This window comes from Mauremys reevesii, linkage group 3 (assembly GCF_016161935.1).
Source record: "Mauremys reevesii isolate NIE-2019 linkage group 3, ASM1616193v1, whole genome shotgun sequence".
NCBI classification, from domain to species: domain Eukaryota; kingdom Metazoa; phylum Chordata; order Testudines; family Geoemydidae; genus Mauremys; species Mauremys reevesii.
In genome coordinates, this window is record NC_052625.1 from 47,555,006 (window position 1) to 47,580,243 (window position 25,238).

Consider the following 25,238-nt stretch of genomic DNA (forward strand, 5'->3'; position numbering starts at 1 on the left):
TTATTGATACTGCATAGTGTTGGGTTTTTTTAACCAGAATATGATGCAGTACTAAACCAAACACCTTACAAATTCTGTGTATATTACATCTACACAATTACCTTTATCAACCAAACTTGTCATCTCCTCAAAGAATGAAATCAGGTGTGTTTCACAAGATCTATTTTCCATAAAATCATGTTGCCTGGCATTAATTATATTCCCATACTATAATTCTTATCCCCTGAGTCTCATATCAGCGCTTCCATTATTTTGCCTGGAACTGATGTCAGGCTAACTGGCCTAGGTCTTCCTGCTTGTCCTTTTTGAATACAGGCACAACATTAGCACTCTTCCGTCTTCTGGAATTTCCCTGGTATTCCAAGATTTACTAAATATTAATGCCAACAGGCCAGACATTCCCCGCACCAGCTCTTTTAGGACTCTTGGGTACAAGTTCTCCACGCTTGCTGATTTTAAAAAAAAGTTGATCACGTTTAACGTCATCCGTGGTTAGAGGTTACTAATGAAATGGAAAGTCCTTAGGATAGGAGTACGTCATCTTGCTTCTATCTAAATAAAAAACCGAAATGTTTACTGAACACTTCTGCCTTCTCTTCATCATTAATAATTTTATCATCTCCATCTATTAATGGGCCTTTACTATTACTATGATTTCTTTTGTTTCTAGTATATTTTTAAACTCTGTATTGTCCTTAGCCCCGACAGCCATGGATCTTCCCCTGCTGTCTTTGGCTTCCCTGACAAGTTTTGTCATTTCATAACTTCTCATTAATATTGACTGCTATCAATATCCCCTTTTTTCCATTTGTAAGTATACAGCTTTTTTATTTCTGATTGCAGCACAAGATGAGCTTTTAGCCAAAGTTGTCCTCTTTCTTGATACATAAAAATGCTTCTTAAAGAACGTCCAATTTTCATTCACATTTTTCTGTCTAAATTTTTCCTCCCAGTCAATTTCACTCATAATTTTCCTTAGCTTTTGAAAGCTACCCTTTTTGAAGCAGCAAATATATTTTTTGTTCATTCAGATGGTCTTCTACTTGCCTATATTGGATATAATCAGGACATGATAACTGGGCCCTAAGTAACCACCAACTTTCAGTCCAGTGATTTATTCCCTACAGTGAGATCCAAAGTAGAGTCACTTCATGTTGGGTGCACTACCCTTTGTCTATAATTTTAAGAAACTCTAATGATATTTTACTGCTGGCTTCATGAGACCTCCAGCAGATGTCTTCCAGACGGAAGACACCCCGCCCCCCAACACCACAATTTTTCTACCACACATTAATGCTAGGGCAAGGAGAACCAAATAAAAGCCTATTCATAAAACTGTGCCCAGCATGCATCTTCCCTTCACCTTCCTCCTCCCTTCCCTAATCCCATCTCCTCTTTCACCCTCCATTTCCCCAACCTACAATCCCCACCACCACACCACGTCCCCAACTATACGATTCTCAAAATCTTCCATTTGGACAGCAATAAAAGGGGTCATGCCTGAGGGAGAAAGCACAGTCAGAACCGAGGCTCACAAAGCTTGCAAATGGAATTTTTGTACATGCACTTTTCAAGAAAGCAAATCCTTAACACATATTTAGTTAACTGTACAGAATACCTAGCTGGAGGAGGGGGGTAAAAAGATTGTGAAGAACTGAACTATTTCATCCCAGAGTCAGAATAAGCCCATCCCACTCCTGAGGGGTAATTTCTTATTTGCACATGGCCAAGTGGTTAGTGACTTTTACAAGCCCAGCAAATGGGTAAGTTAAGTTCGTTGTCCAAGATCACCCGGCAAAGCAAGATGGAGACATGAACAGAACCTAAGAGACTTGAGTCCCAGGCTCTTAATTTAAGCAAAACCATGCTGCCCCTCAGTAACCCAGACGAAACTGCAGTACTGTTGCACACACTGGATACCTTACTCCATGAGTAGTCTCATTGTCTTCCATGGAATTTCTCACGGTGCAAGGTACTATGCAACACAAGTAAGGGTATCATGATCTGGCCCTGTTATGCTTATATGAACACTACTGTGAACAGTCAGCATTTGGATCGAATAAAACTGCAGTGTTCTCAGAAGTATATTTATTTAAGCCACAAAATACAAATTCCATTAGTGTTCTGTGTCCATGTCATGATGCTGTATGCCCCACATGGCCCATCATGAGAGTAGGAAGGAGAACTTCATGAGTGCTGATCCTGGAGTTAGCGCAATGATAAAATGGAAGACTCTCATTTAGATGCGTATTCTGCCATCATCCCATCTTATTTATTAATTTCTAAAAGCTGCACTGTTCTTATACTACCAAGACATCTTCACACACCCTGCTTCCGTGAGCAACCCGCAGGTTTCTGGACATGTGAGAATAGGTAATCACACAGCTGTTGTCTGTTGCCCACTAATACAAAGAATTTGCCAATTATTCAGCAATCCACTCTAGACCTCATCTATACCACAAAGTTGGACCAGTTTAATTTATATGGGTTATTTAAACCAATGTGGTCCAATCAGTGCAAACCCCAGTGCTGAGATTTATTTTGGTTTAAGAGTGCTCACACAGCCTTTTGAACTGGTTCAACTAAATCAGTTTTAAAAATTACACCTTTCATTAAACCAGTGCAACTTTCTCATGTAAACAAGATGTTCAAGCAATAGCACAGCTCTGAATTTTCCCTTCTAAAGGACCTTTAGTCTGAGGAACTCTTTACTAGCATTAGCTAAACTAGGCTCGTATCATTCCTAGCTTACAGATGGGGAAACTGAGACACAGATGTAAACCTATTTACCACAGGTCAGAGTGAGTCAGCAGCACTGTCATGAGCAAAACTCAGGAGTCCTACACACCACCTTCATGTTGCCAACTCTTGCAACTTCATCACAGATCTGGTGAGATCTGATGTAAAGTTCTAGCTCCTGGATTCACGTGATTATCTGAGAATTTCAGCTTTGATTAAAAAAAATCTTCTGGCCTTCCTGGTTATGAAGGAAAGCTTGAAAACATCATACAAGTGTACCTTAAAGGCTCAGAATCCAGAAGATAAACAAAATGAACCCAAAATGTATTACTTTTAAAACTCAGGATTTTTTGTCTGTGGGATTGGCAACAGTGCTCTACAGACTTTAAAAAGCACTAGTTTTAGAAGAGCCAAATCAAAGCAGAGCCAAACTGATTGTGAAGTCAGGAAAAAATAAAACTAACAATGGATCTACCCTTGTAGCTTCCAATTTGTAATTTAATTTACAGCTATCTGGAGTCAACTCCAAACACTACACATTGCTTAGATTAGTTTGAGAACAAAGTTTTATCTTCAGACAAATACCAGTTCCACCGCAAGAGACACATACAAAGCACCGCTGAACTAGGGTCTGACTCAGCATTTGGAATGGCAAAGAGCTATGACTTAGTGCAGGGTTTCCCAAACTGTGGTCCGTGTAGATGAGCTTGATGTTCTATCATTCACTTCAAAACAATTTTTGAAGGTGGTTGTATACGAACCAATAAAGTTTGGAAACTGCTGATTTAGTGACATTTTCCTTTGCTCCCAATCATAAAGTTACAGTCTTGGGGCTGGTCTACACTATGGGGGGTGGGGTGCCAGGCTTGATCTAAGTTACGCAACTTCAGCTACATAAATAACGTAGCTGAAGTCGATGTGCTTAGATCTACTTACTGCAGCATCTTCACTGCGGTGTGATGCTTTCCTGCCAGTTCCCCTTGCGTTTTTTGTTGAGGTGGAGTACCGGAGGCAACGCTAGAGCAATCAGCAGTCGATTTATCACATCTATGCTAGGCATGATAAATCAACCCCCGCTGGATCGATTGCTGCCTGCCGATCCGGCCGGTAGTATAGACAAGCCCTTAGTCTATACTTAAAAGTTTTACAGGCAGAGCTATATCATTCAGAGATTTGGAAAAAAAACACCACCCCGAGCAACATAGCTATGCCAACAAAACCCCCAGCGTAGACACAGCAATGCCAGTGGATGAGTGCTTCTGTCAACATAGCTAATGAATTTCAGGGAGGTGGTGCTCCTACACTGACAGAAAAACTCCTTCAGCATCTACACAAGCAGGCTATGCCAACATGGGCTCCATAGCACAGGCATAACCAAAGACTTTACTACAGAAATTGTAAATTGCCAAAGGGAATGGTATAGCTAAAAATCACATGTGGTACCATGAAAGTTCAAGTGAAGTTTCTTCTTTAGATAATTTAGAGACATTCCCATTGCCCCCATAGTAACTAGAGAGGCTAGTCCTACTTACCAGACAAGTTTTGCATACTAAACAATTTTTTTCAACCAAACATATTAATTGTGTGCATCTTGAAACATCTCTTAAAAATGCAGGCTAAAGCATATGTAGCTCAGACTAAATTAAAGTGGAGTGCTTAGTTTTAGCAATTGATTTCTGTTGAGTGAGGTATTTAGGGCTCTATCTTGAACTACAAGAACTCTAACCTGGCATAATTTCAAAACCATGGTAGTAATACTGTAACCACATATGCACAGACTTTAAACAAGAATCAAACTCTCTCAGGATCTAGTTTTGCCTTTCTTAAAATACCTCTCTCTGTCTGAAACAAACAAGACCACCCTGGAGCAGGGCTCTGACATGGCTACCTTGACATTTACAGGACACTTTATCTTGTGACATATTACCTCTTCCCAGACTGAACAGAAGACAATTTTTCATTGGAAGAAAACTTTTTTTCCTTGCCCTTATTTTTAAGAGAAAAATTAATCAGGTAGATTAGTATTTGAATGCTGCCAACAACATGTTAGAGGATGAAGATAATCACTAGAGGATTAAATGTACATCACTAAGGCATATTAGCAAACTGGTGTTGAGTTAATCTATATTGGTTGCTTCTATGCACACTTGTATTCTGTGCTGTCTCAAGTGGATTTCTGTAGATCCTGCAGCAGATGGAGATGTTTCATGTATTTTTATTGAAAATAAATAAAAATAAAACTTTTCTTTCTGGAAAGAAATAGCAGTACACAGTTTATATACACTATCAAGTACTGCAGTTCTCAAGAGCACAGAAGTGTTCTCTCAAAGGGGTTTACAGATCTAGGAATCAGCTACGACTAGAGCTACTGTAGCGCCAGGCAAATTAGGCGGGGGGAAGATGAGGGAGGGACCACACAAAAGCCGATACAAGAAAGCAGGAGGCAACCACAAAGCGTAAATGGAGGATCTCAGGCTACATGTACACTAGAAGTGCTACATGCGGCGCAACTGTAGCGTTTCTGGTGAAGATGCTCTAAGCCTACCAGAGAGAGCTCTCCCATTGGCTTTATTACTCTGCCTCCCATGAGGTGTGGAAGCTACGTCAACGCGAGAAGCTCTCCTGCCCACATAGCACCGTCTACTCCGGCACTTGGGTTGGTATAACTCACGTTGCTCTGGGTGTGATGTAAGTTATACTGAAGTAAGTTCTAGTGTAGACAGGATCTCAAATGTTATTTGCGCCCTAGCTAGGCCTGATCTACACTAGACAATTAAGTCGGCCTAATGATATCACTCAGAGATTTGGAAAATTCACACCCCTAAGCAATGTAGTTAAGCCAACTTAATTGTCTAGTGTAGACGGCACTAACTCAATGGAAGAATTCTTCCTAGGTACCACCTCAGGGTAGTGGAGAACTGCTCCTGTCAGCATCGATAGTGTCTACACTGAAGCCCTACACCTAGTGTGGACTCCGCCAAAAAAAAAAAAAATGTTACACTCCCCATCCATCCCACATCATGCTCAAAAACCATATAAAAAAAACCAAGGTTCCTGCAACTAGACAAGGGATATTTCTCACATGAAAAGAAGTCACTACACTTGCAGATTTAAAGCGCTGGGCGTTAAACCAGCCTTCAGAGACCATAACAGGGAAAACGCTGCCGAGTGTTTACACTCTCAGCTGGAAGGGCACTGGCATGGCTACATTAGCAGCTCTTGCAAGGCCACAAAGAGCAGTGCATTGTGGTAGCTATCCCAGCGTTCAAGTGTCTGCTACATGCTTTTCAAATGCGGGGGGTGGGGTGGAATGTGACAGGGGCTGTGTTGTATGTTGTGGGGGGGAGAGAGAGTGGGTTTTTGGGGCATTGAGAGTGTGTAAGCATGCTGTCTTGCAAGTTCAGACCCCTCCCCCCCACACACACACTCACAGAAAGCAACATTACACACTAATGGCTTCCTTTGCCCCTGAGCAGATAAGCATGTGGAACCTCAGAAATGGAGCTTTGAAAGGGGATATCCGCATTCCAAAACAATGACAAGAGGGGCCACTTGACTTAAGGGGATTATGGGACGCTTCTGGAGGCCGAACAAAGCGCAGTAATGGATCGACAGGTAGTGATCTATCGGGGATCGATCTATCGCGTGTAGCGTGGATGCGATAAATCGATCCCGATCGCTCTCCCGTCGACTGCTGAACTCCAGTAGTGCAAGAGGTGGAAGCAAAGTCGACGGGGGAGCCGCGGTCGTCGATCTAGCGCCACGAGGACGCGAAGTAAGTCATTTTAATTCAATCTAAGATACGTCAACTTCAGCTATGTTATTCTCGTAGTTGAAGTTGTGCATCTTAGATCGATCCCTCCCCCCCAAGTATAGACCAGGCCTTAGGCTTCTCCTGAAGGTGGATTGCCAGGCGCACTCCAGCTGCAGAGTCCAAGCACTCTAAATGCCTTGCCAGCGTGGACGGGCCAGGAGTTAGGGCACCCGGGGCTGCTTTAATGTGCTCTAACTATTATTCCACAAGGAGATGCACAACACCCCGCTACCCCCACCCCAGCAGATCAGTTACTGCCTGCCTCCCCTTGCATCCTACTGTTGTCTTTTCGTGCTGCTCTCCTGGCCAGCAGGGAGCCGAAAACGGAGATATCTTTAGAGGCAGCAGCGGGGATTGGGCACAGGGCGGAGCGGGAAGGAAAACGGGAACATGGCAGGCTAGAGCGGAGGCTCTGGGAGGATCGGAGCACGGGAAGGTTGAGGAGCAGAAAGAGAAGAACGTCAGGGGGTGGGGAGGGACAAAGAGAGGCTATGAAAAACCTATGGCGGGTGGGAAGGGGGAGCCTGGAGGATGGAAGTGGGGACATTAGCAGCCTGCAGTCAGCGAGGAACGAGAGGAGAAGAGATATGGACACCGAAAGGTGGTTTGTGGAGAAGACACCGGGGAGGGGGGGTGTTGCAGATGCTCACGCAGAGCCCCTGGCCAGGCGGGGGGGGGTGCCCGCGCTCTCACCAGGCCGCAACGAAACCGCAGTTAGTTTTACTACATCCCCCCGCCCCAAGCCCAGGACTCTACCCGGTGCCCCCAGCCCCTCCCGGAGCCAGGAGCCATCAGCCCTTTACCGCTCTCCTCTGCCGAGTCGGCGGCGGCAGCGGCACCGACCCCACGTGGGCCCTCCATGGCGGCCGCCATCTTGACCGCAGCGTGTCCCGCTAATCCCACCCGGGCGGCGCCGCAGGAGCTGTGAACACGGGTTCCGCGGCCCCACTTCCTGAAGCTGCCTCCGCGGGGAGAAGCCGGGCCTCAGAGACAGGGTGAGAGCCGCCGCCTTCCCCTGGGGGACCGTAAACAGGGGGACACCCGCTTCCCGCACGGCGGCGCTGGGCCCTTGCTCGGGTGGGGCGCGGTGTGGGCGTTTCACAGGGGGCGGGACTGGGGCAAGGCAGGAACACGGGTGGGGAGCAGCAGCACTGGGGGGCGGTAGGGGCTGGGGGCAGGAACACGGGTGGGGGCAGCAGCGCTGGGGGTACGGGCTGGGGGCAGGAACACGGGTGGGGGCAGCAGCGCTGGGGGAGGTAGGGGCTGGGGGCAGGAACGCGGGTGGGGGCAGCAGCACTGGGGGAGGTAGGGGCTGGGGGCAGGAACACGGGTGGGGGCAGCAGCGCTGGGGGAGGTACGGGCTGGGGGCAGGAACACGGGTGGGGGCAGCAGTGCTGGGGAGGTACGGGCTGGGGGGGCAGGAACACGGATGGGGGGCAGCAGCACTGGGCGGAGGTAGGGGCAGGAACACTGGTGGGGGGCAGCAGCACCGGGGGAGGTACGGGCCTGGGGGGCAGGAATACGGGTGGGGGCAGCAGCACTGGGGGGAGGGAGGGGGGGGGGGGACTTATCCAGGTTCGTATGGAGCTAGAGTTTGATTCCTTATAAAATTATTTTGAAATACATTCCAGGCCGCAACTTTCCTTTTCCTCTTCCTCCTAAAATCTTGCAGACCTTGCTTGCAGGCTACTCTGCCATGAACTGTGTGATATTGGTAATCATATTATTTCTGTCCTGACTGTGTTCTTTGTATTAAAAGTAGCATCTAATTTTCATGGCTGCCTTGAAACAAGAAACATTCTAGTAAACAAGAGAGGGCTAGATAATAGATGACATGATGTGGTTGATATTGAGCAATGTGAATGTTGGCAAGACTAATACATTTTATTTGATTTGAACAAATTATACTTGGACTCCCAGGCTCAAAGCCTACATTAGTGTGATAGCTACTGTCCTGCATCAAGGAGATATATTCCACCTTGCATAAAACCTTTCCATCAAGAATCCTCACCTTACCATGGGAGTTGCAACCTCTCACAGCGAATTCATCAAGGTTGACAAGATTTGCCAAGATGTTTTGAAGGAACAGGCAAGAGAGAGAAAAAATGGGGAGTTATTTGTCATAGCAGAAGACTTTTATGGTACTGAGAACTACTCTTCAAGCCCATGCAATTGCACCCATTGTGGCAGCTACACTGTGATCCCCAGGCCTCTTTTTCCACATTTATGACATTTAAGATCTGGGAACTCTGGGGTTAGTATATTAGTGTGTTGAGGGTGTTTATACTGAAGTTGACCAGCTGCAACAATCTGGTAGCTAAAACAGCCAGAAGTTTCTCTGCCACTGAGGCAAAAATGACCAATGAAACCCTGCGAAGGGACCACTTCGGTATCCAAAAGGTCAGGAGGCCTTTGGCTTTGCCGTGATGAGGATGATAGGATCATGCATTGTTTTAAAACTTCTGTAGTCCTGCAGATCTGACCCTCTTCCTTTAGGCTCCTTTCCTAGTCAGTATCTCCTGCACAGGAAGTGTGTGCTTCCACTTAGTACTCTGATCCCCACAGACCTTGTGAATTTCTTCAGGAATCAATTCTGAGCTACAAAAACAGACGTTTAAGTATTGTGTTCAGTGGCTCACAAACAAAAAGTCAATACTTTAGGCTCCTGAGAAATACTAAGCAAACACTATGATAGTGATCAGCTTAGAATTGCTGGTCTTGTTCCCACACTAGACAATATTTTTTTATTCTTTGTTTTGGAGTACCTCCATCCAAAGGTAGGTGTTCCAGCCCTATCCAGTTCTCATCTAGCTGTGGGAAAAGATTCAGACCTTGCAGGTTCAGACAGCTTGGTCCAGGCTGAAATAATCTGGCCCATTTCTGAAATACATGGCAGCTGGGGATCCATGTTTAAATGTCACTGTCACAAAACCCTTAGGTTTCCCTGTACACTGCAAGGACTTAGACAATCGACATTTGCTGTGCCACAGTATTTGACTTTACCATCGTATTTGCTGTTTGCCTTTTACTAGAAAGGTTAAAGCCAAAAATATTATGGCCATTGGTGATATAATATTGCTTTCTTAATTCAACCAATTTATCTTCCCTTCCCCATCTTTATACAAGTCTCATGTCAATTTGATCCGGGAAGCTGAACTGTGCTCTATTCCTGATTAACCAGCAGGGGTTGATGCTAAGAACACCAAACTCACCATCTTTCTGATGAAATCAAAATGCCACCTTACTAGCAGCCTAGCATTTCCATCTGGAAACACAGGGCCCAGTCATTCTCCCATTATTTCCAGTGTGGAGGGGAGGAAGGAGAAGGGTCCACCCCTCTCTCAGTAGGGAGAGCCATGGCTGAAGAGAACTCAGCAGCGCCAGTGGGATGTACACTGGCCTCAGACAACAAGGGAAAGTTTTTTTTCAGAAATTGCAGCCTGAGGATGTAATAACTATGACATGACACTCTTTGCATTAGAAAATCCCTCTTGAGGAGTATCCCAAAGGCAGCAGCTAAGGGAAGCTTAAGCAAAGCTATCATAGTCTAAGAGCTCTGTGGGTTTTCCCTGGCCTCCTTCTGGTTCTGGGGGTTCTGCAAGTTCTTTGTATGGAATAATGGTGTAAGGACTATATTATAATTCCAGCTAGAAAAGCTTTAAGAGTAGGAGGGGTTCTGTGGCCCTGCATGCAGGCTGGTGGGATCTTTAGTAAAGTGCGATCTGGACCTACCAGCAGTCAGACATCCTGCCTAGAGTAAGATGGGTTGAACTGTGGCGCTGTTTTAGGGAGCAGCCTGCTTTGTGTCTCTCTGTTTTGGGGTTCTTGTGTGTGATTCTGAATTCTAAGAGAATATAGTGTTACATTCCAACCTTCCAGCAAGAGTATTTATGTTTTTAATAAAAGAATAAATGGACACAAATCTGACATCAGGAATCATAACATTCAAAAACCAGTAGGAGAACACTTCAAGCTCTCTGGTCACTCAGTAACAGACTTAAAGCTGGCAATCTTGCAACAGAAAATCTTCAAAAACAGACTCTAACAAGAAACTGTTGAACTTGAATTAATATGCAAACTAGATACCATCAATTTAGGCTTGAATAGAGACTGGGAATGGCTGAGCCATTACACACATTGAATCTATTTCCCCATGTTAAATAGCCCCACACCTTCTTGTCATTATCACTACAAAAGCTTTTTTTCTCCAGCTGATAATTGCTCATCTTAATTAATTAGCCTCTTAGGCCTGGTCTACACTAGGGTGGGGGGTCAAACTAAGGTACGCGACTTCAGCTACGCGAATAGCGTAGCTGAAGTCGAACTACCTTAGTTCGAACTTCTTACCTGTCCAGACGCCACGGGATCGAAGTCCGCGGCTCCCCCGTCGACTCCGCCACCGCCGTTCGCGGTGGTGGAGTTCCGGAGTCGACGGGAGCACGTTCGGAGTTCGAACTATTGCGTCGCGATAGTTCGAACTCCGAGAAGTCAAACGCTACCCGTTGACCCGGTCGTAAGTATGGACGTACCCTTAGAGTGGTAGGGCAACTCCCACCTTTTCATGTTCTCTGTATGTGTATATATATCTCCTTACTATAAGTTCCATTCTATGCACCCGATAAAGTGGGCTGTAGCCCACGAAAGCTTATGCTCAAATAAATTTGTTAGTCTCTGAAGTGCCACAAGTACTCCTGTTCTTTCTGCGGATAAAGACTAACACAGTTGCTACTCTGAAACCTATGTTTTTAATCTGATTTCTGTGTGTATGCTGTGAACATATCAGAAACCCACTGCATCAGGATTCAATGGCACAGTAGTAAAAAGACTTAATCCCCGAGTACATTACAATCTCCCCTGGTGCTACCACTGCTGAAGCTGCCCTGGTAGTGAATTTTGGGTCCCAGTTTTCCTAATGTAGACAGAGCCACTGAGACAAGGAACATGTCTTAATCTAAGCAATATAGGTGCATCTACACTGCAAAAATTCAAAACCATTATTCACCACCTATGCAACCCACACCAGTGCTAGCTATGGTGGAAGTTATATTGGTAAAAATGCCTGCTCTATACTATGGCCTCCACTGTTGCACTGACTAGTATTGCTGCACCCATGGAGAATCCTGGGTCCCAATTTTTCCATTGTAGATGCACCCTAGAAGGCTTAAACACAGTTTCATACATTCTTTCAAGCCCCACTAACAAGACAGAAGTTAGCTGAGATACTTCAAAGCATATTCATAGTTCTAGTTATTCAAACCATACAGAATGTAAAGGGTGATTCAGGTTTCTGGGTCAGATCCTCAGCTGATGTATATTGCTATAAAGCTTTTGATACGGTCTCCCACAGTATTCTTGCCAACAAGTTAAAGAAGTATGGGCTGGACGATTGGACTATAATATCTAGAAAGCTGGCTAGATCGTCGGGCTCAACGAGTAGTGATCAACGGCTCCATGTCTAGTTGGCAGCCGGTTTCAAGTGGAGTGCCCCAAGGGTCGGTCCTGGGGCTGGTTTTGTTCAATATCTTCATTAATGATCTGGAGGATGGCGTGGACTGCACCCTCAGCAAGTTTGCAGTTGACACTAAACTTGGAGGAGTGGTAGATATGCTGGAGGGTAGGGATAGGATACAGAGGGACCTAGACAAATTAGAGGACTGGGCCAAAAGAAACCTGATGAGGTTCAACAAGGACAAGTGCAGAGTCCTGCACTTAGGATGGAAGAATCCCATTCACTGTTACAGACTAGGGACCAAATGGCTAGGAAGCAGTTCTGCAGAAAAGGACCTAGGGGTTACAGTGGATGAGAAGCTGGCTATGAGTCAACAGTGTGCCCTTGTTGCCAAGGCTAATGGCCTTTTGGGCTGTATAAGTAGGGGCATTGCCAGCAGATCGAGGGATGTGATAATTCCCCTCTATTCAACATTGGTGAGGCCTCATCTGGAGTACTGTGTCCAGTTTTGGGCCACACTACAAGAAGGACGTGGAAAAATTGGAAAGAGTCCAGCGGAGAGCAACAAAAATGATTAGGGGGCTGGAGCACATGACTTATAAGGAGAGGCTGAGAGAACTGGGATTGTTTAGTCTGCAGAAGAGAAGAATGAGGGGGGATTTGATAGCTGCTTTCAACTACCTGAAAGGTGGTTCCAAAGAGGATGGATCTAGACTGTTCTCAGTGGTACCCGATGACAGAACAAGGAGTAATGGTTTCAAGTTGCAGTGGGGGAGGTTTAGGTTGGATATTAGGAAAAACTTTTTCACTCAGAGAGTGGTAAAACACTGGAATGGGTTACCTAGGGAGGTGGTGGAATCTCCTTCCTTAGAGGTTTTTAAGGTCAGGCTTGACAAAGCCCTGGCTGGGATGATTTAGTTGGAAATTGGTCCTGCTTTGAGCAGGGGGTTGGACTGGATGACCTCCTGAGGTCCCTTCCAACCCTGATATTCTATGATTCTATGATTCTATGGTGCAGCTCTACTGACATCAATAAAGCTATGGTAATTTACACTGGCTGAGGATCTGGCCCTCTAATCTGATTTGCAGTTTTGCATCAGACTATTTTTGTGTCATGACCTCTGAATTTTATACCTTCCAGATATCTACTAAAATAGTAGGGTATTTTTTTAATTAATATTATATTTCTTAATTGCAAAACAAGCCAGTTTAGCCAGGAAACCATTTATCTTATACAGGAGATTATTGGGAAATGTGACTTCAGGGTCACAGCATACTTACATTTTCAAGAGGTTGCTATGCCATAAATGCAATAAATATAATACTAACATGCCATAGTGTGCTGCATGCTAATTTCCATATTCACTATGCAAAAACATCATGAGCCAAGTCCTCTTTGGTGTAAAGCCATAATAGTCTGTGGAGTTACACTAGAGATGAATTTAGCCCTGTGTTAGGCTCACTTCAGTTTAAAAGACATCCATTGCATGGGAAAGAGTGAGAAATTGAAATTATTATTCTGTTTACTGTTCACTCAGAGAATCAGCTATAAAAAGATGAATAAAACATTTATTGCATCCTCTTCAAAATATAAAGATGTACCATTTTAGTCATGATGTGTCCATGTGCTATTTTGAATAGGGTTTTTTTCCTACTTACATCAGAAATATCCTGTAAAAAGAAAATAGGCCTCAGTGTTATAGAAAGGTAAATCAGAAAGGAATATATACATGGATATTGGACAGATTTCTGCTCCACTTCCTTTGTCCCACTCCAGCAGCGCAAAGGGACTAGAAAGCTGGCCTAAACAGCCAGTGGAGGATTCCCTTTATAAAGGGATAGCACAGAACCCATGTAGCCAAGTCTTTCCCTCTTGCTCCTGCTTGCTCCTCCACATCGCAGAGGCCAGGGAGGAAGCATGACCAGAACACACTGCACTCTGGCTATCCTGGGCTGGCAGAATAGCCCCTTGGGGAGCTTGTTACTGATACAGACTAGAGCAGTCCTGAGGCTATTCCAACTTGGGCTGGGGACTGAAACAGGATTGAGGAGGTGGTATGAAGAGTGGCAGAAAGCCATATATGCCTCCCCCGCCCCCCCCCCACACACACACTCTTTCAGTGCCGCAAGCACAACTCTGGTGCACTTGAAGATCTGGCCCTAAATATTTAAATTGTATATGTGTCATGATAGCCGTGGAATAAATGGCTTTTATTTCTGTGTCAGTTAAAAAAACTGCAGAACCAAGGAATAAACTGCATGTATTCAGCAGCTTTGACCTTCTCACCTGCACTTTCACCATCCTTCTGGGTTATTATGACTTTCCAAATATCTTAAAGGCTTTCAAACAGCTGCCCTTTTTAATAAATGGAACCTGTCACAAAAATTTCTTCCCAAATGAGAAATATCCTCCTCACATCCCCAAATTACACTGGTCTCAGATTTAGGATGGATACATTTTAGTCCTGGACCAGTAACAGTTTTAATATACAATATCTGGCAGACTAGAAATGGGGCCTTTGTTTGGCACAAGGACTGAGATCCCTTCCTTTTAATAGTAATAGGCATTTGTTTTTCGTTCTGGTGGTTCATGATTGAGCTGGCATAAAACACTATTCCTACATCATTTTTAGAGGGTCACATTAGTTTATTAGTACTTTCAGTCACTCCAAGGCCATCATAGCAATTCATAGAGTTAAGGCCAGAGGGGACTGTTATGATCATGTCCTCCAGGCTGACCTCCTGCATAACGCAGCCCATAGAATACAGGAACTATGGTGACTTGGCTTTGCAAGAGGAGGGATATAAAGAGTACCAATTAAAACATGTCGAATTAAAAAAGGTTCTCGAGTAACTTTCTCCTAAAATGTGCCCTAAACAAAACACATGAAGGCTTGTTATTATTAATAATTGTTACTATTATAGTGGTAGCCAGAGGCCCCTGTAGGTATTGGAGTCCCATATGTGCTATGCAAACACTTGTCAAGACATGGTCTCTGCTTGTAAAGCTTACAAGCTATGGTCCTAATACTACAGCTTGAACATGTGGTGAACCCCTTCCCCGGTGTGGCTCCTCATTGACTTAAATGGGACTCAGTGTGGGTTATGGAGCCACCAGAGCAGATTTTCAGCAGGACCTAGTTTCAGACAAGATGCAACATGTGGGTGTTACTGATCTGAGACTGGAAGATTGATTTTAAGATGGTAACGTTCAAATATCATAGAATCATAGAAGTATCGGACAGGAAGGGACCTCAATAGGTCATCTAGTCCAGCCCCCTGCACTCAAAGCAGGACAAAACAGCTAGACCATCCTGTCAGGTGTTTGTCTAACCTGTTCTTAAAAATCCATCATGCTGTTGGTTGCCTTAGAAATAGCAGTAGATAGGTCTACCAATGTTACACTTTGAACAATGTTAATAGTTGGAGTTTTTAACTAATTATTACACTATGTATTTTATAAATGAGACTTTTTAGTTTCTGCTAATTTTCTACTTCTTTTATTTTCTGCTTTGCTCTGCATAGACCATGTTCTATCATTCCTTTCCCCCCGCCCCCAATCATGTCGGTTGCACTGGAGATAGAAAATTCAGTTTGGGCACCTCCATATCAGAAAAAAATTGATAAAGTGGAGGGAGCTTTAGCTTCGGCCAGGCTTCCTGACCCACACTTTGAGAACCACTGCCATAGAGTTTACCACCTGCTATTGTGTTGAGGGAAGGAGACCTGGAAAAGAGAGGTAAGATTCAGAAGAGATGACAGAAAATAAAATGAGGAGGCCACACAAGGCTAGAGAAGACTGGGAAAAGAAAACAAAGTAGAGAAGTAGGAGAGGAGACAGAGAGAAGACAGCAGAATATTTAAAGAGGAAAAGAGGCGATTCCCTTGGGTTTTTTGCTTTTGTTTTTCTTTACTTTTTGGCAATTCAAGCACAGATGTGTAATCTTGCTACAGCACAGGGGGGTGGACAAGATGACCTCTTAAGGTTCCTTCTAGCCCTACATTTCAATGATTGTTTTTCTAGATAATACAGAGGATAAGATTCCTTGTGTGCTCAGAGACCATATTTCTTGTAACTACATAAATTAATCCACAATTTATATCAGGAACAAAATATATATATGAAAACGAAATCTACAATCCAAAACTAACTTTTCATTGTCTTTGGTGGTTTTGGGTTAGGTGTCTTATGCACACAACTTGAGCAGTGTTTGTGTGTATTATTTTTCCCTAATTCTAGCTTAAGAAAGGCTCTAACACAGCAATAGCTTTTTTCACAAAAATCCTGTTGTGAAAGTGTCCAGTTGGCTCAGGAGCTCCACTTTCATGAAGATCCTTTTCTTTGTGGAAGCAGCCACTGCTTTATCAAAGTTTTCCCTCTACAACACAACTTTAATGATGCTGGGCTTGAACAACCCACTTCTCCTCTGCTGGGATAGGCCCCAGATTTGGATGGAGGGCATTTTACTAAGGCAATATTGTACTGCTCCCCTAAAGTAATCAACATTTTGCTAAACCAACACTTTTTGCTTTCCTTGGTGAAAATGAAACTTTTTCATGTTCTTCATTAGCTCATCAGTGTACCTGAGGAACGCAGAATTACACATAATGCTTACATAGGGACCTCGGACACAGCAGTGATTCCTTTCACAAAGGACGAGAGCTGCTTCTCTACCAGCTGGGTGTGTTCACAAAAATCCTAGTATTTATCAAAGTAGCAGTTGCCTTGTCACAGCCCTATTAGTTCACTCTGCTCCTAAACTGGCTTAACAGTTTGATGAAGAACAGGGTCTTTGACACTGGTAGTCATTTTCTTCACTAAGAGCAGGAGCTCCTGAGCTGCTGTGCAGTTTCATGAAGAACAGGATCATTGACACAGTCGCTTTTGTTCTGTTTTGATGCTTTCCTAATGTTTTGCTTTGGTGCTGTTCTCTGTGAAACTGTTTAGCTAGTTGTCATAACGATAAAGGGAAGGGTAACAACCCTCCTGTATACAGTACTATAAAACCCCTCCTGGCCAGAGGCACCAAAATCCTTTCACCTGCAAAGGGTTAAGAAGCTCAGGTAATCTGGCTGACACCTGACCCAAAGGACCAATAAGGGGACAAGATACTTTCAAATCTTGAAGGGGGCTGAAGGCTTTTGTTTGTACTCTTTGTTTTGGTGGTGTTTGCTCTTGGGACTAAGAGGGACCAGACATCAATCCATGTTCTCCAAATCTTTCTGAACAAGTTGCTCATATCTCAAACTTGTAAGTAACAGCCAGGCAAGGCGTATTAGTTTATCTTTGTTTTCTCAACTTGTGAATTTTACTTTTGCTAGAGGGAAGTTTATCCCTGTTTTGTTGTAACTTTGAAACTAAGGCTAGAGGGAGTTCCTCTGGGCTCTTTGAATCTGATTACCCTGTAAAGTTATTTTCCATCCTGATTTTACAGAGATGATTTTTACATTTTCTTTTTAATAAAATCCTTCTTTTAAGAACCTGACTGATTTTTCCATTGTCCCAAGACCCAGGGGTTTGGGTCTTGGATCACTTTGTAACCAGTTGCTTAGGATATTATTCTCAAGCCTCCCCAGGAAAGGGGGTGTAAGGGCTTGGGGGATATTTTCGGGGAAGAGGAACTCCAAGTGTTCCTTTCCCTGTTTCTTGTTAAATCACCTGGTGGTGGCAGCGTACCAGGTTTTAACCTAAGCTGGCAGAAATAAGCTTAGGGGGCTTTCATGCGGGTCCCCACATCTGTACCCTAGAGTTCAGAGTGGGAAAGGAACCCTGACACTAGTGCAAGAGCTTTCCTGAAGTTTCATGGAGCGCCTAGACTTTGCTGAACCAGCAGCCATTGCTTCAGAGAACCCTAGTTATCATAAGCCTTGTTCTCTGTTGGCTAGCTGTGGTGCATAAGGATACATTTATGGCCAATAACAGTAATTGTTTTAAATTCTTTTTGTTAAATAACAAAATTACGTAGCCCCAGCAAGCCCATCAAATGCCCACTATGTGCATTTTAAAAAAAAAACTTTCTTCAGTTTGTAGTTTACATTGGAGGCCCCTGCAAAAATCATGAGACTCAGAATGTGAACTTTAGAACTCAAATGAATGATCCTATTTTCTTTACGCTCCCAAGAAAAATCCATGCTATACTCAGAGATTATGTACTGAAAAATTGGGACAGATCTACCCTATTTTTCCCCTGTCAAAAAACAGGATGGACTTCCTCTTTAAGTGCAAAACAGAACACAGGTTTAATGATGGTGTCCCAATGGGGTGTAACATGGCTACAGCTATGAAGTCCCATATTTTTGTGTCTGATCCAAAGCCCATTGAGATCAGTTCCTTTATGGGCTTTGGATCAGACCCTTTATCCCAAATTTTCATAAGATGAGATTTAACACAATTTATAAATAATTAAGAAAACGTATATAGGGATATATAGTCCCTTGTTCTGTTAGAAGAATTCTTACTGATAGCCATCAGAAATGAGCATGAAGACATTCCCCATAGGCTTCCATGGTATTATAATACACTTACAGTATGTAGAAGACTTGAACATTATCCAAAATAAACAGTGGTGTTTTGGTTTGAGGGGTTTTGTTTGTTTGTTTCTTTTTCTCCTCACTTTCCCCTATTGCTTCTACCACTCGCCTCTCCTTCATTTTGTGAACAAATTGCCTTGAATCACACACATCCCCAGAACAATTGCCCTTTCAGTTCCAGTGAAGGCTGAATCCCAGGCCAATATGAGAAAGTTCAAAATGTTTGCCACCTTCATAAGTCATATTCACGGCCTGATTCCCATACTACAAAAGATCAATAACAGCAGATAGAAGATGAGCATGCTAAAACTCTCCATTGGCCCTAGACTTCAACATGTTTGTTTCCATTTTCATTTCTGTAGGTTACCTGGTCCCAAGTTATCCCTAAGCATTTCAGATAATTTACCAATGAAGAAAGAAGAACCAGCAGTGAGCAAGTCAGTTAACTATATTGCACCTACATCCAATAGCCAATGTTCTAGCAATACTTGCCCAATCTTTTATTAATAAATAACAATAAAATCCTATATATTCCTTTACAAACATTTTAGCTACTGAAAGGGAGGTGGCAGGGGGTGGATGGCAGAGGGGAACAGAGACAGGCTGGGAGTAGAAGTGTTTATAATCACTAGAGCACACTCCCCCCCCCCCCACCCCAAACCTGTAATGGAGGGAGGAAAGGAGTCCTGAGTCTCTACATTCCTCTGAGGTCTGCATATATCTGTGAAACCTACTGGCAAAGTATGTGTCTCATCACCTGCTAGCAGGGCCGGCTTTAGGGCGATTCCCCCGATTCCTAGGAATTGGGCCCCGCAGCGTTCGGAAGAGGGGCCTTGCACCCTCCGCCGAAGTTCCGCCGGAAACAGCAGCAACTGATTGAGCTGCCGCCAAATTGCCGCCGCTATCTTCGGCAGCAGCTCAATCGCTGCCGCTGTCTTCGGCGACATTTCAGTGGCAGCTCTTTCAAATCGGGACCCGCACCTCCTAAAGCTGGCCCTGCCTGCTAGTGGCTGGTCCATATAGATAACAACAGCCTTCTAGAGTTATTGGAAACTTCATCAGCTCAAGTGGTAGAGGTCTGTGTTGTGGATCCCAAACCTGCTGGTGACCCAAACGGGGGGGGGGGGGCAGTGTGGGTCCACATAATTAAATTTCTGTTTTCAGGGTTTTTTTGAAAATTAAGAAATCACATCCCAAAGTACTACATTAAAAGAACATTATTAAGGTTGAAAAGTCAAGCATTCAAAAATTAGCAAATGCCAGAATTCAGATTGCCTGTGCATTATGGATGAACATAATCCATAATTGGATGCATTATGATAAAGTTGTTAATTACATGAACATATATTATTTTTTCCATGGGGTGGGTCTCTCTCTCTCCTGTTGAAGCTGTTCCACTTTGTATAACTAAGTCATCAGGCCAGAGCAAGAGAATGACTCTCTAGCCTGGTCATTTAGGCACCCCCATGGAAGACAAAGGGTCCAGTGCCCCCAGTCCGATGACTAATAATGTATCCAAATTGGAACAGCTTCAACAGGAAAGACTGAGAGAAATCCATATCAGACTATCTGATAGCCCACTGGTTAATGCACTCATCTGAGAGGTGGGAGATCCCTATTTAAATCTCCTCCCCCCACAAGGCAGAGGGTAGAACTGAACCTGGGATTCCCACATCCCTAGTGAGTGCTCCATCAACCAGGTGGAAGTTATGAGGAAGGTGGCAGCACCTTCTCCTCTGGCCATTTAGCATGGATTGAGGCAGGCATGTAATTCTTTCTCACAAGAAGTGGTTTAGGCACCTCACTCCAAGAGCGGGGATACAGGATGTAAGACAGTCCCAGCCCCAGTGAGCAATGTCCAAATGCCACCTGTTCTCCCATATGGGAGAATGCTCACTCTTGCAGAGGGGGCATTTTGCACTCCTATGCCAAAAAGTAGTGAATAGAGCTGGGTGAAATTTTTCTGAAGAATAGTTTATTTGACAACAAATGCAGTTTTGGGTCAACTAAAACTATTTGCAAATTTGTGTCATATTCGGTTAATAGTTTTGGTGAAAATAAATATTCAAAAAGTTGCAATGTTTCATTTCCACATTTTCAAATTAAATGTTTTGACTTTCCATTTCAAAACAATGTTTCATTTTGAAATTTAGCGACTTTTTTAAATTTAAAAAACAATAACAAAATTTTAAAAACCCACAAACAAAATGAAAAATAAATACAGCAAAAGTTGTTTTGGGTTGAACAAAATGTTTAGTTCAACACAAAACAATTGTCTTTTTTTTTCCCCATGTCAGTGAGAAAAAGAGAAAAAATTCAATTTTGGGTCAAACAAACAAATACTTTTCCTGATTTTTCAGTTCAACGACAAAACCAAAAACCATATAATCATATCAGCCAATTCCTTGCTCAGGTCTAGTGGTTTAATCACTCCCATGATCCTAAGTCACTTGTCAGCAGGGGTGAAAGTAAGGCAGTACGGGCTGGTACGGCGCACCGGTAAAATGGCCGCTGGTACCGGCCCTTACCGCCTTACTTTAAAGCACTGCCACAGCAGCACTTTAAGTACCCTGCTTAAAGCGCTGCCTAACGTCGCTGCCGTGGAAGCGCTTTAACATCACTGCCGCTTTTGCACCCCCCATCGGCCACCCTCCCGGGCCCTGCAGGGCCTATGATGGGGGAGTGCAAAAGGGGCAGCAATGTTAAAGTGCTGCTGCTGTGGCAGAGCTTTAAGCAGAGTCCTTAAGCACTGCCACGGCAAAGACCCTGCTTAAAGCGCTGCTGCAGCAGTGCTTTATCGTCCCTGCCCCTTTTGCCCCCCTGGCTGCCAATGGGGGAGGGGAGGGCAAAAGGAGCAGCTGCCCCAGGGCAGGTGATTTAAAAGGGCCCGGGGCTCCGGCTTCTGCTGCGATAGCGGCAGCCTGGAAGGGCTGGCTGGGGATGCTGATCCCCAGCACCACCCCTTCCACCCGAGGCTCCGCCTCTTCCAGGGGGGCCAGATTCGGCCCCCATACCGGTAAGTTTTTCAATTTTACTTTCACCCCTACTTGTCGGGTATCCATGTAACTCCATTTGTGTAATACTCATTCTTATTGTGCAACGTGTATGCAGATGTGAGAAAGATACCAGAACACACTGTAAACATATGGCCCACTTTAAAAAAAGCCACATCATAGCCTGACTCTGAAACTCCTGCTGCTTCTGCTGACAATCCAGTTTCTGACTTGCTTTAGAAAACAGCAGGTCAGATTCTGCTCTCACTTCCACTGACATAATTATAGTCAGTGGCTGGAATTACTTCTGATTTACACCAGTATACCTGAAACCAGTCAAACATTCTTAGGACAATTTTCAGAAAAAAGTAAAGACCTAATTTTACATCACAAAATGTGAATTAATAGCACTGTATAGAAGTTTGCCACAGGTCAAATTCTGTTCTCATTTACCCTGATGTAAAACTAGAATAATGACATTGAGTTTACCAATGTCAGTGGACTATGTCAGATTTACATCAGTGTTACCAAGAGAAGGCTGTGGCTATGGCTACATTGAAGAGCTTACAGAGGCGCAGCTGCACTGTAGCACTGCTAGTTGCTTTAAGCCAACGGGAGAGAGCTTTGCCATCAACTTAATTACCCCCACCCCCCAATGAGCAGTGGTAGCTATGTCAGCAGGAGAAGCTCTCCCATCAACATGGTGCTGTCCACACCAGCTCTTAGGTAGGTATAACTTATGTCGCTCAGGGGTGGGAGGGTGGGTGGGGGCTTATTCACACCCCTGAGTGACATAAATTATATCAACCTAAGCTGTAGTGTAAGAGTCAGCTTCATGTACTTCTGGTTGCAAATAAGACTTTATAGAAAGATTTTGAGGCTTAGATAGATTTAGAAAGTCCTGTCATGCTCTCCGGAAATTGGAAAGAGACTATATGACTAATACAGCTCAAATACCTCCTTAGTACCATCCAGCTGAATACTTAATGCCCATATCAGAATGAAGTGTACAATCAAGGAAATGAGAGTCACAGGATAGTGGTGTGGTTTGTATGCAAGGAAGATGCTGCAAGGACAATTCCGGTAAATTCTACACAGATTTGTGTCATTCTGACAATGCGCACATCTCAGGGGTTATGCAGCAACCTTAACAAACTCCAGGAAAAAGATCATCACCAGAAAGTGATTTGATGAAGGATGTGTTATTTAGTGTTTCAGAACTGCTGCAGGGGAATTAAAGTCCCAGGTTTAACAGGATTCATATACATTTGTATTAACACATTTATTTGTTATGGGAACCCTTGCTAGATATGCCCAATTATTATCTTAAATTATAAAATCTTCCTGAAACAACATTGTTAGCAATTACTGCCATCCTCATAAAACCTGGTAAAGCCTCACTGCAGTTACTTTGCACAGACCATTAACATCATTATTAAATACAGATGCAGAAGGTTTAGCCAAAATGCTACTGTAGCTACAGGGCAAGAATTGGTATTGGAAAGTGAAAAAAATATCCCTTTGTGGTAGTAGATAAAGCAAAATATAAAGTTACCAGCAACCTCTTAAGTTGGGAATAACCATTAAAATAACTTCAATGTTTTTTAAAAATAACACATTCTGTTCAATTATGAGATATGATAGCTCTGATTTGTAACTGAACCTGAACTTTGCTTCCAGAGACAAAAGTGAATTATACTAGCAATTGCACTTATGTATACAACCCATTTAAAGCCAGATTCTGACATTCTTACTTTGAGTAGCATCTGACTGCATGAGTGGTCTCTTTGGGCTCAGTGTCAGACTGTCAAGTATCAGAGGGGTAGCTGTGTTAGTCTGGATCTGTAAAAGCAATAAAGAATCCTGTGGCACCTTATAGACTAACAGACGTTCTGCAGCATGAGCTTTCGTGGGTGAATACCCACTTCTTCAGATGCAGAAGTGTCAGACTGGTTCATAGTCAGGCTTCTGAAGCCTGAAACATCAAGGTAGAGTAAGTGCTTATTAACTTTAAGTCACGAGTAGTTCTACTGAGGCCTATGGGACTACTTGTGTGATTAAAGTTAAGCACAGGCTCAAATATCTTGCTGAATTGGGGCCTGAATAGGTGAATAATTAGTTTATGCCTGGAATTTTGCACCTGCATTTAATTACTGATACCTACCATATTGTAAGATGTTTTGTAGAAAAAAGTAGATCTAAAGTTTTTCTTCCGATGACTAAAGCATGATGGGAACTGGTTACTATTGGCCTCCTACTATCAGTCTTCCAAATTGTGTCACTTTTTTTAGGAAGATGGAGTTTGCCAGCAGTAACATCAGCAGTGCCACTTACAATTCAACATATGAAGTTTAATGCTGTACTTAGCAATACTGGAGCAATTTCCTTTATTTCTGAAAATCAGATTATATTATTTCTGCCTCTTTCATCATCATAATATTAGTGAATATGTGTAACTAGAATGGAATCCAGCTTACTCTCCCTTAGCTGAATGGGATCTGTGGGACTAATAGTGGTAAAAACGTGTTTTAGCACGAGGACATGACTCAAGAGCCACATTCTATCATTGGACATATGTGAATGGAAAATGACATTTATGCATCATAGGATCACTTAAGGTAGATATAGATATGATCCATCAAATCATCCAGCCTATCTCCCTGCAAAGGTGTCTTCATTTTATTATGCTACTAAATCTACGCAGCAGCATGCAGTGCACTAGGTATTTGAATTGTATTTCACATTAATATTTATCTGCACAGCAAACAGAAATAAAGGTGTATCATTGGTGATTAAGTCTTCTTTGCCCTGCACTCATGAAACATGCATCCTCAAAGGAAGCCATATGGCTATTTTTCATATAGTTTGAGGGGACTCTTTTTTTTAAGTCAAAGACCAACAGCAATGGGCGAAATCCTGGCTCCATTGAAGTCAATAACAAATCTCCTACTGACTTCAGTGGAGCCAGGATTTCACCCAAAGCCTTTATTGCTTACCCAAGAACTATCATTAGTAAGAGTCTTCATTTTCATTTCCTTGCTTAAAAACTTTGAGCACTAAAGGTATGCATTTATCATGATGATGGAATGATTAATGGACAAACCAGATCTGATAAAATTACCAGTTCAAACCTTCATCTAAATGCAAAACTTAACCAAACCTGAATTACAAATCTTCAGGTAAGTTCTTCCCTTCTTCCTCTTCAGCTCCCTACAGAAATGATCATCATTCACATGAACTTTCAGAATAATTCACTGAGAAACCAAGGTGCAGTTTAAAAGGCATTGAGTTACTGACTGGAACCATGGCTTAGTCATACCTATGTGGCCATCACCATTATTTTCTACAATCCATTTTTCATTTGACTGACCATTTCATCAAGAATTGTACCACCCAAAGAGGAGTACTGGACAGACTGCAATTGTGATTGGAGACTGATCATCTTAATTTCCCATAACTCTCTAGAGTGTGGTTTGTGTCAGAAAGATGGCTATCTAAAACCTCCCATGATGCCTACAGTCTCCCCTCTTGCAATGCATCATGGAAGATTTAGTTCAGCAGGGGAACCTGGTCCAAGAGGAGAATGGGGCATGAGACACCTGTACTACAATTCCCTACAGGCACCATGGCAGCATTTCCAAATCAATTTTTTTCCAATTTTTGGCCAAAAAAAAAATCTATCCTTTTTTGGTGTTTGGATTTTCAACTGAAA

General features: G+C 43.3%; 1 protein-coding gene and 1 long non-coding RNA gene across 4 annotated transcripts in view; one reads left to right on the forward strand and one right to left on the reverse strand.

Moving 5' to 3' along the window:
• Window positions 1–7,487, reverse strand: part of RRP15 (ribosomal RNA processing 15 homolog) — a 42,089-nt gene extending 34,602 nt beyond the window's left edge. Inside the window, exon 1 of the mRNA XM_039532939.1 lies at window positions 7,357–7,487. Within this exon, the coding sequence (XP_039388873.1) occupies window positions 7,357–7,426 (70 nt within the window). The 5' untranslated portion in view covers window positions 7,427–7,487. The remainder of the gene's footprint in view (window positions 1–7,356) is intronic.
• Window positions 7,488–7,504: 17 nt separating this feature from the next.
• Window positions 7,505–25,238, forward strand: part of LOC120402356 — a 75,061-nt gene continuing 57,327 nt past the window's right edge. For all 3 annotated transcript variants that reach the window (XR_005597164.1, XR_005597162.1, XR_005597161.1), the window contains exon 1: window positions 7,505–7,548. This is a non-coding gene — a long non-coding RNA (uncharacterized LOC120402356). The remainder of the gene's footprint in view (window positions 7,549–25,238) is intronic.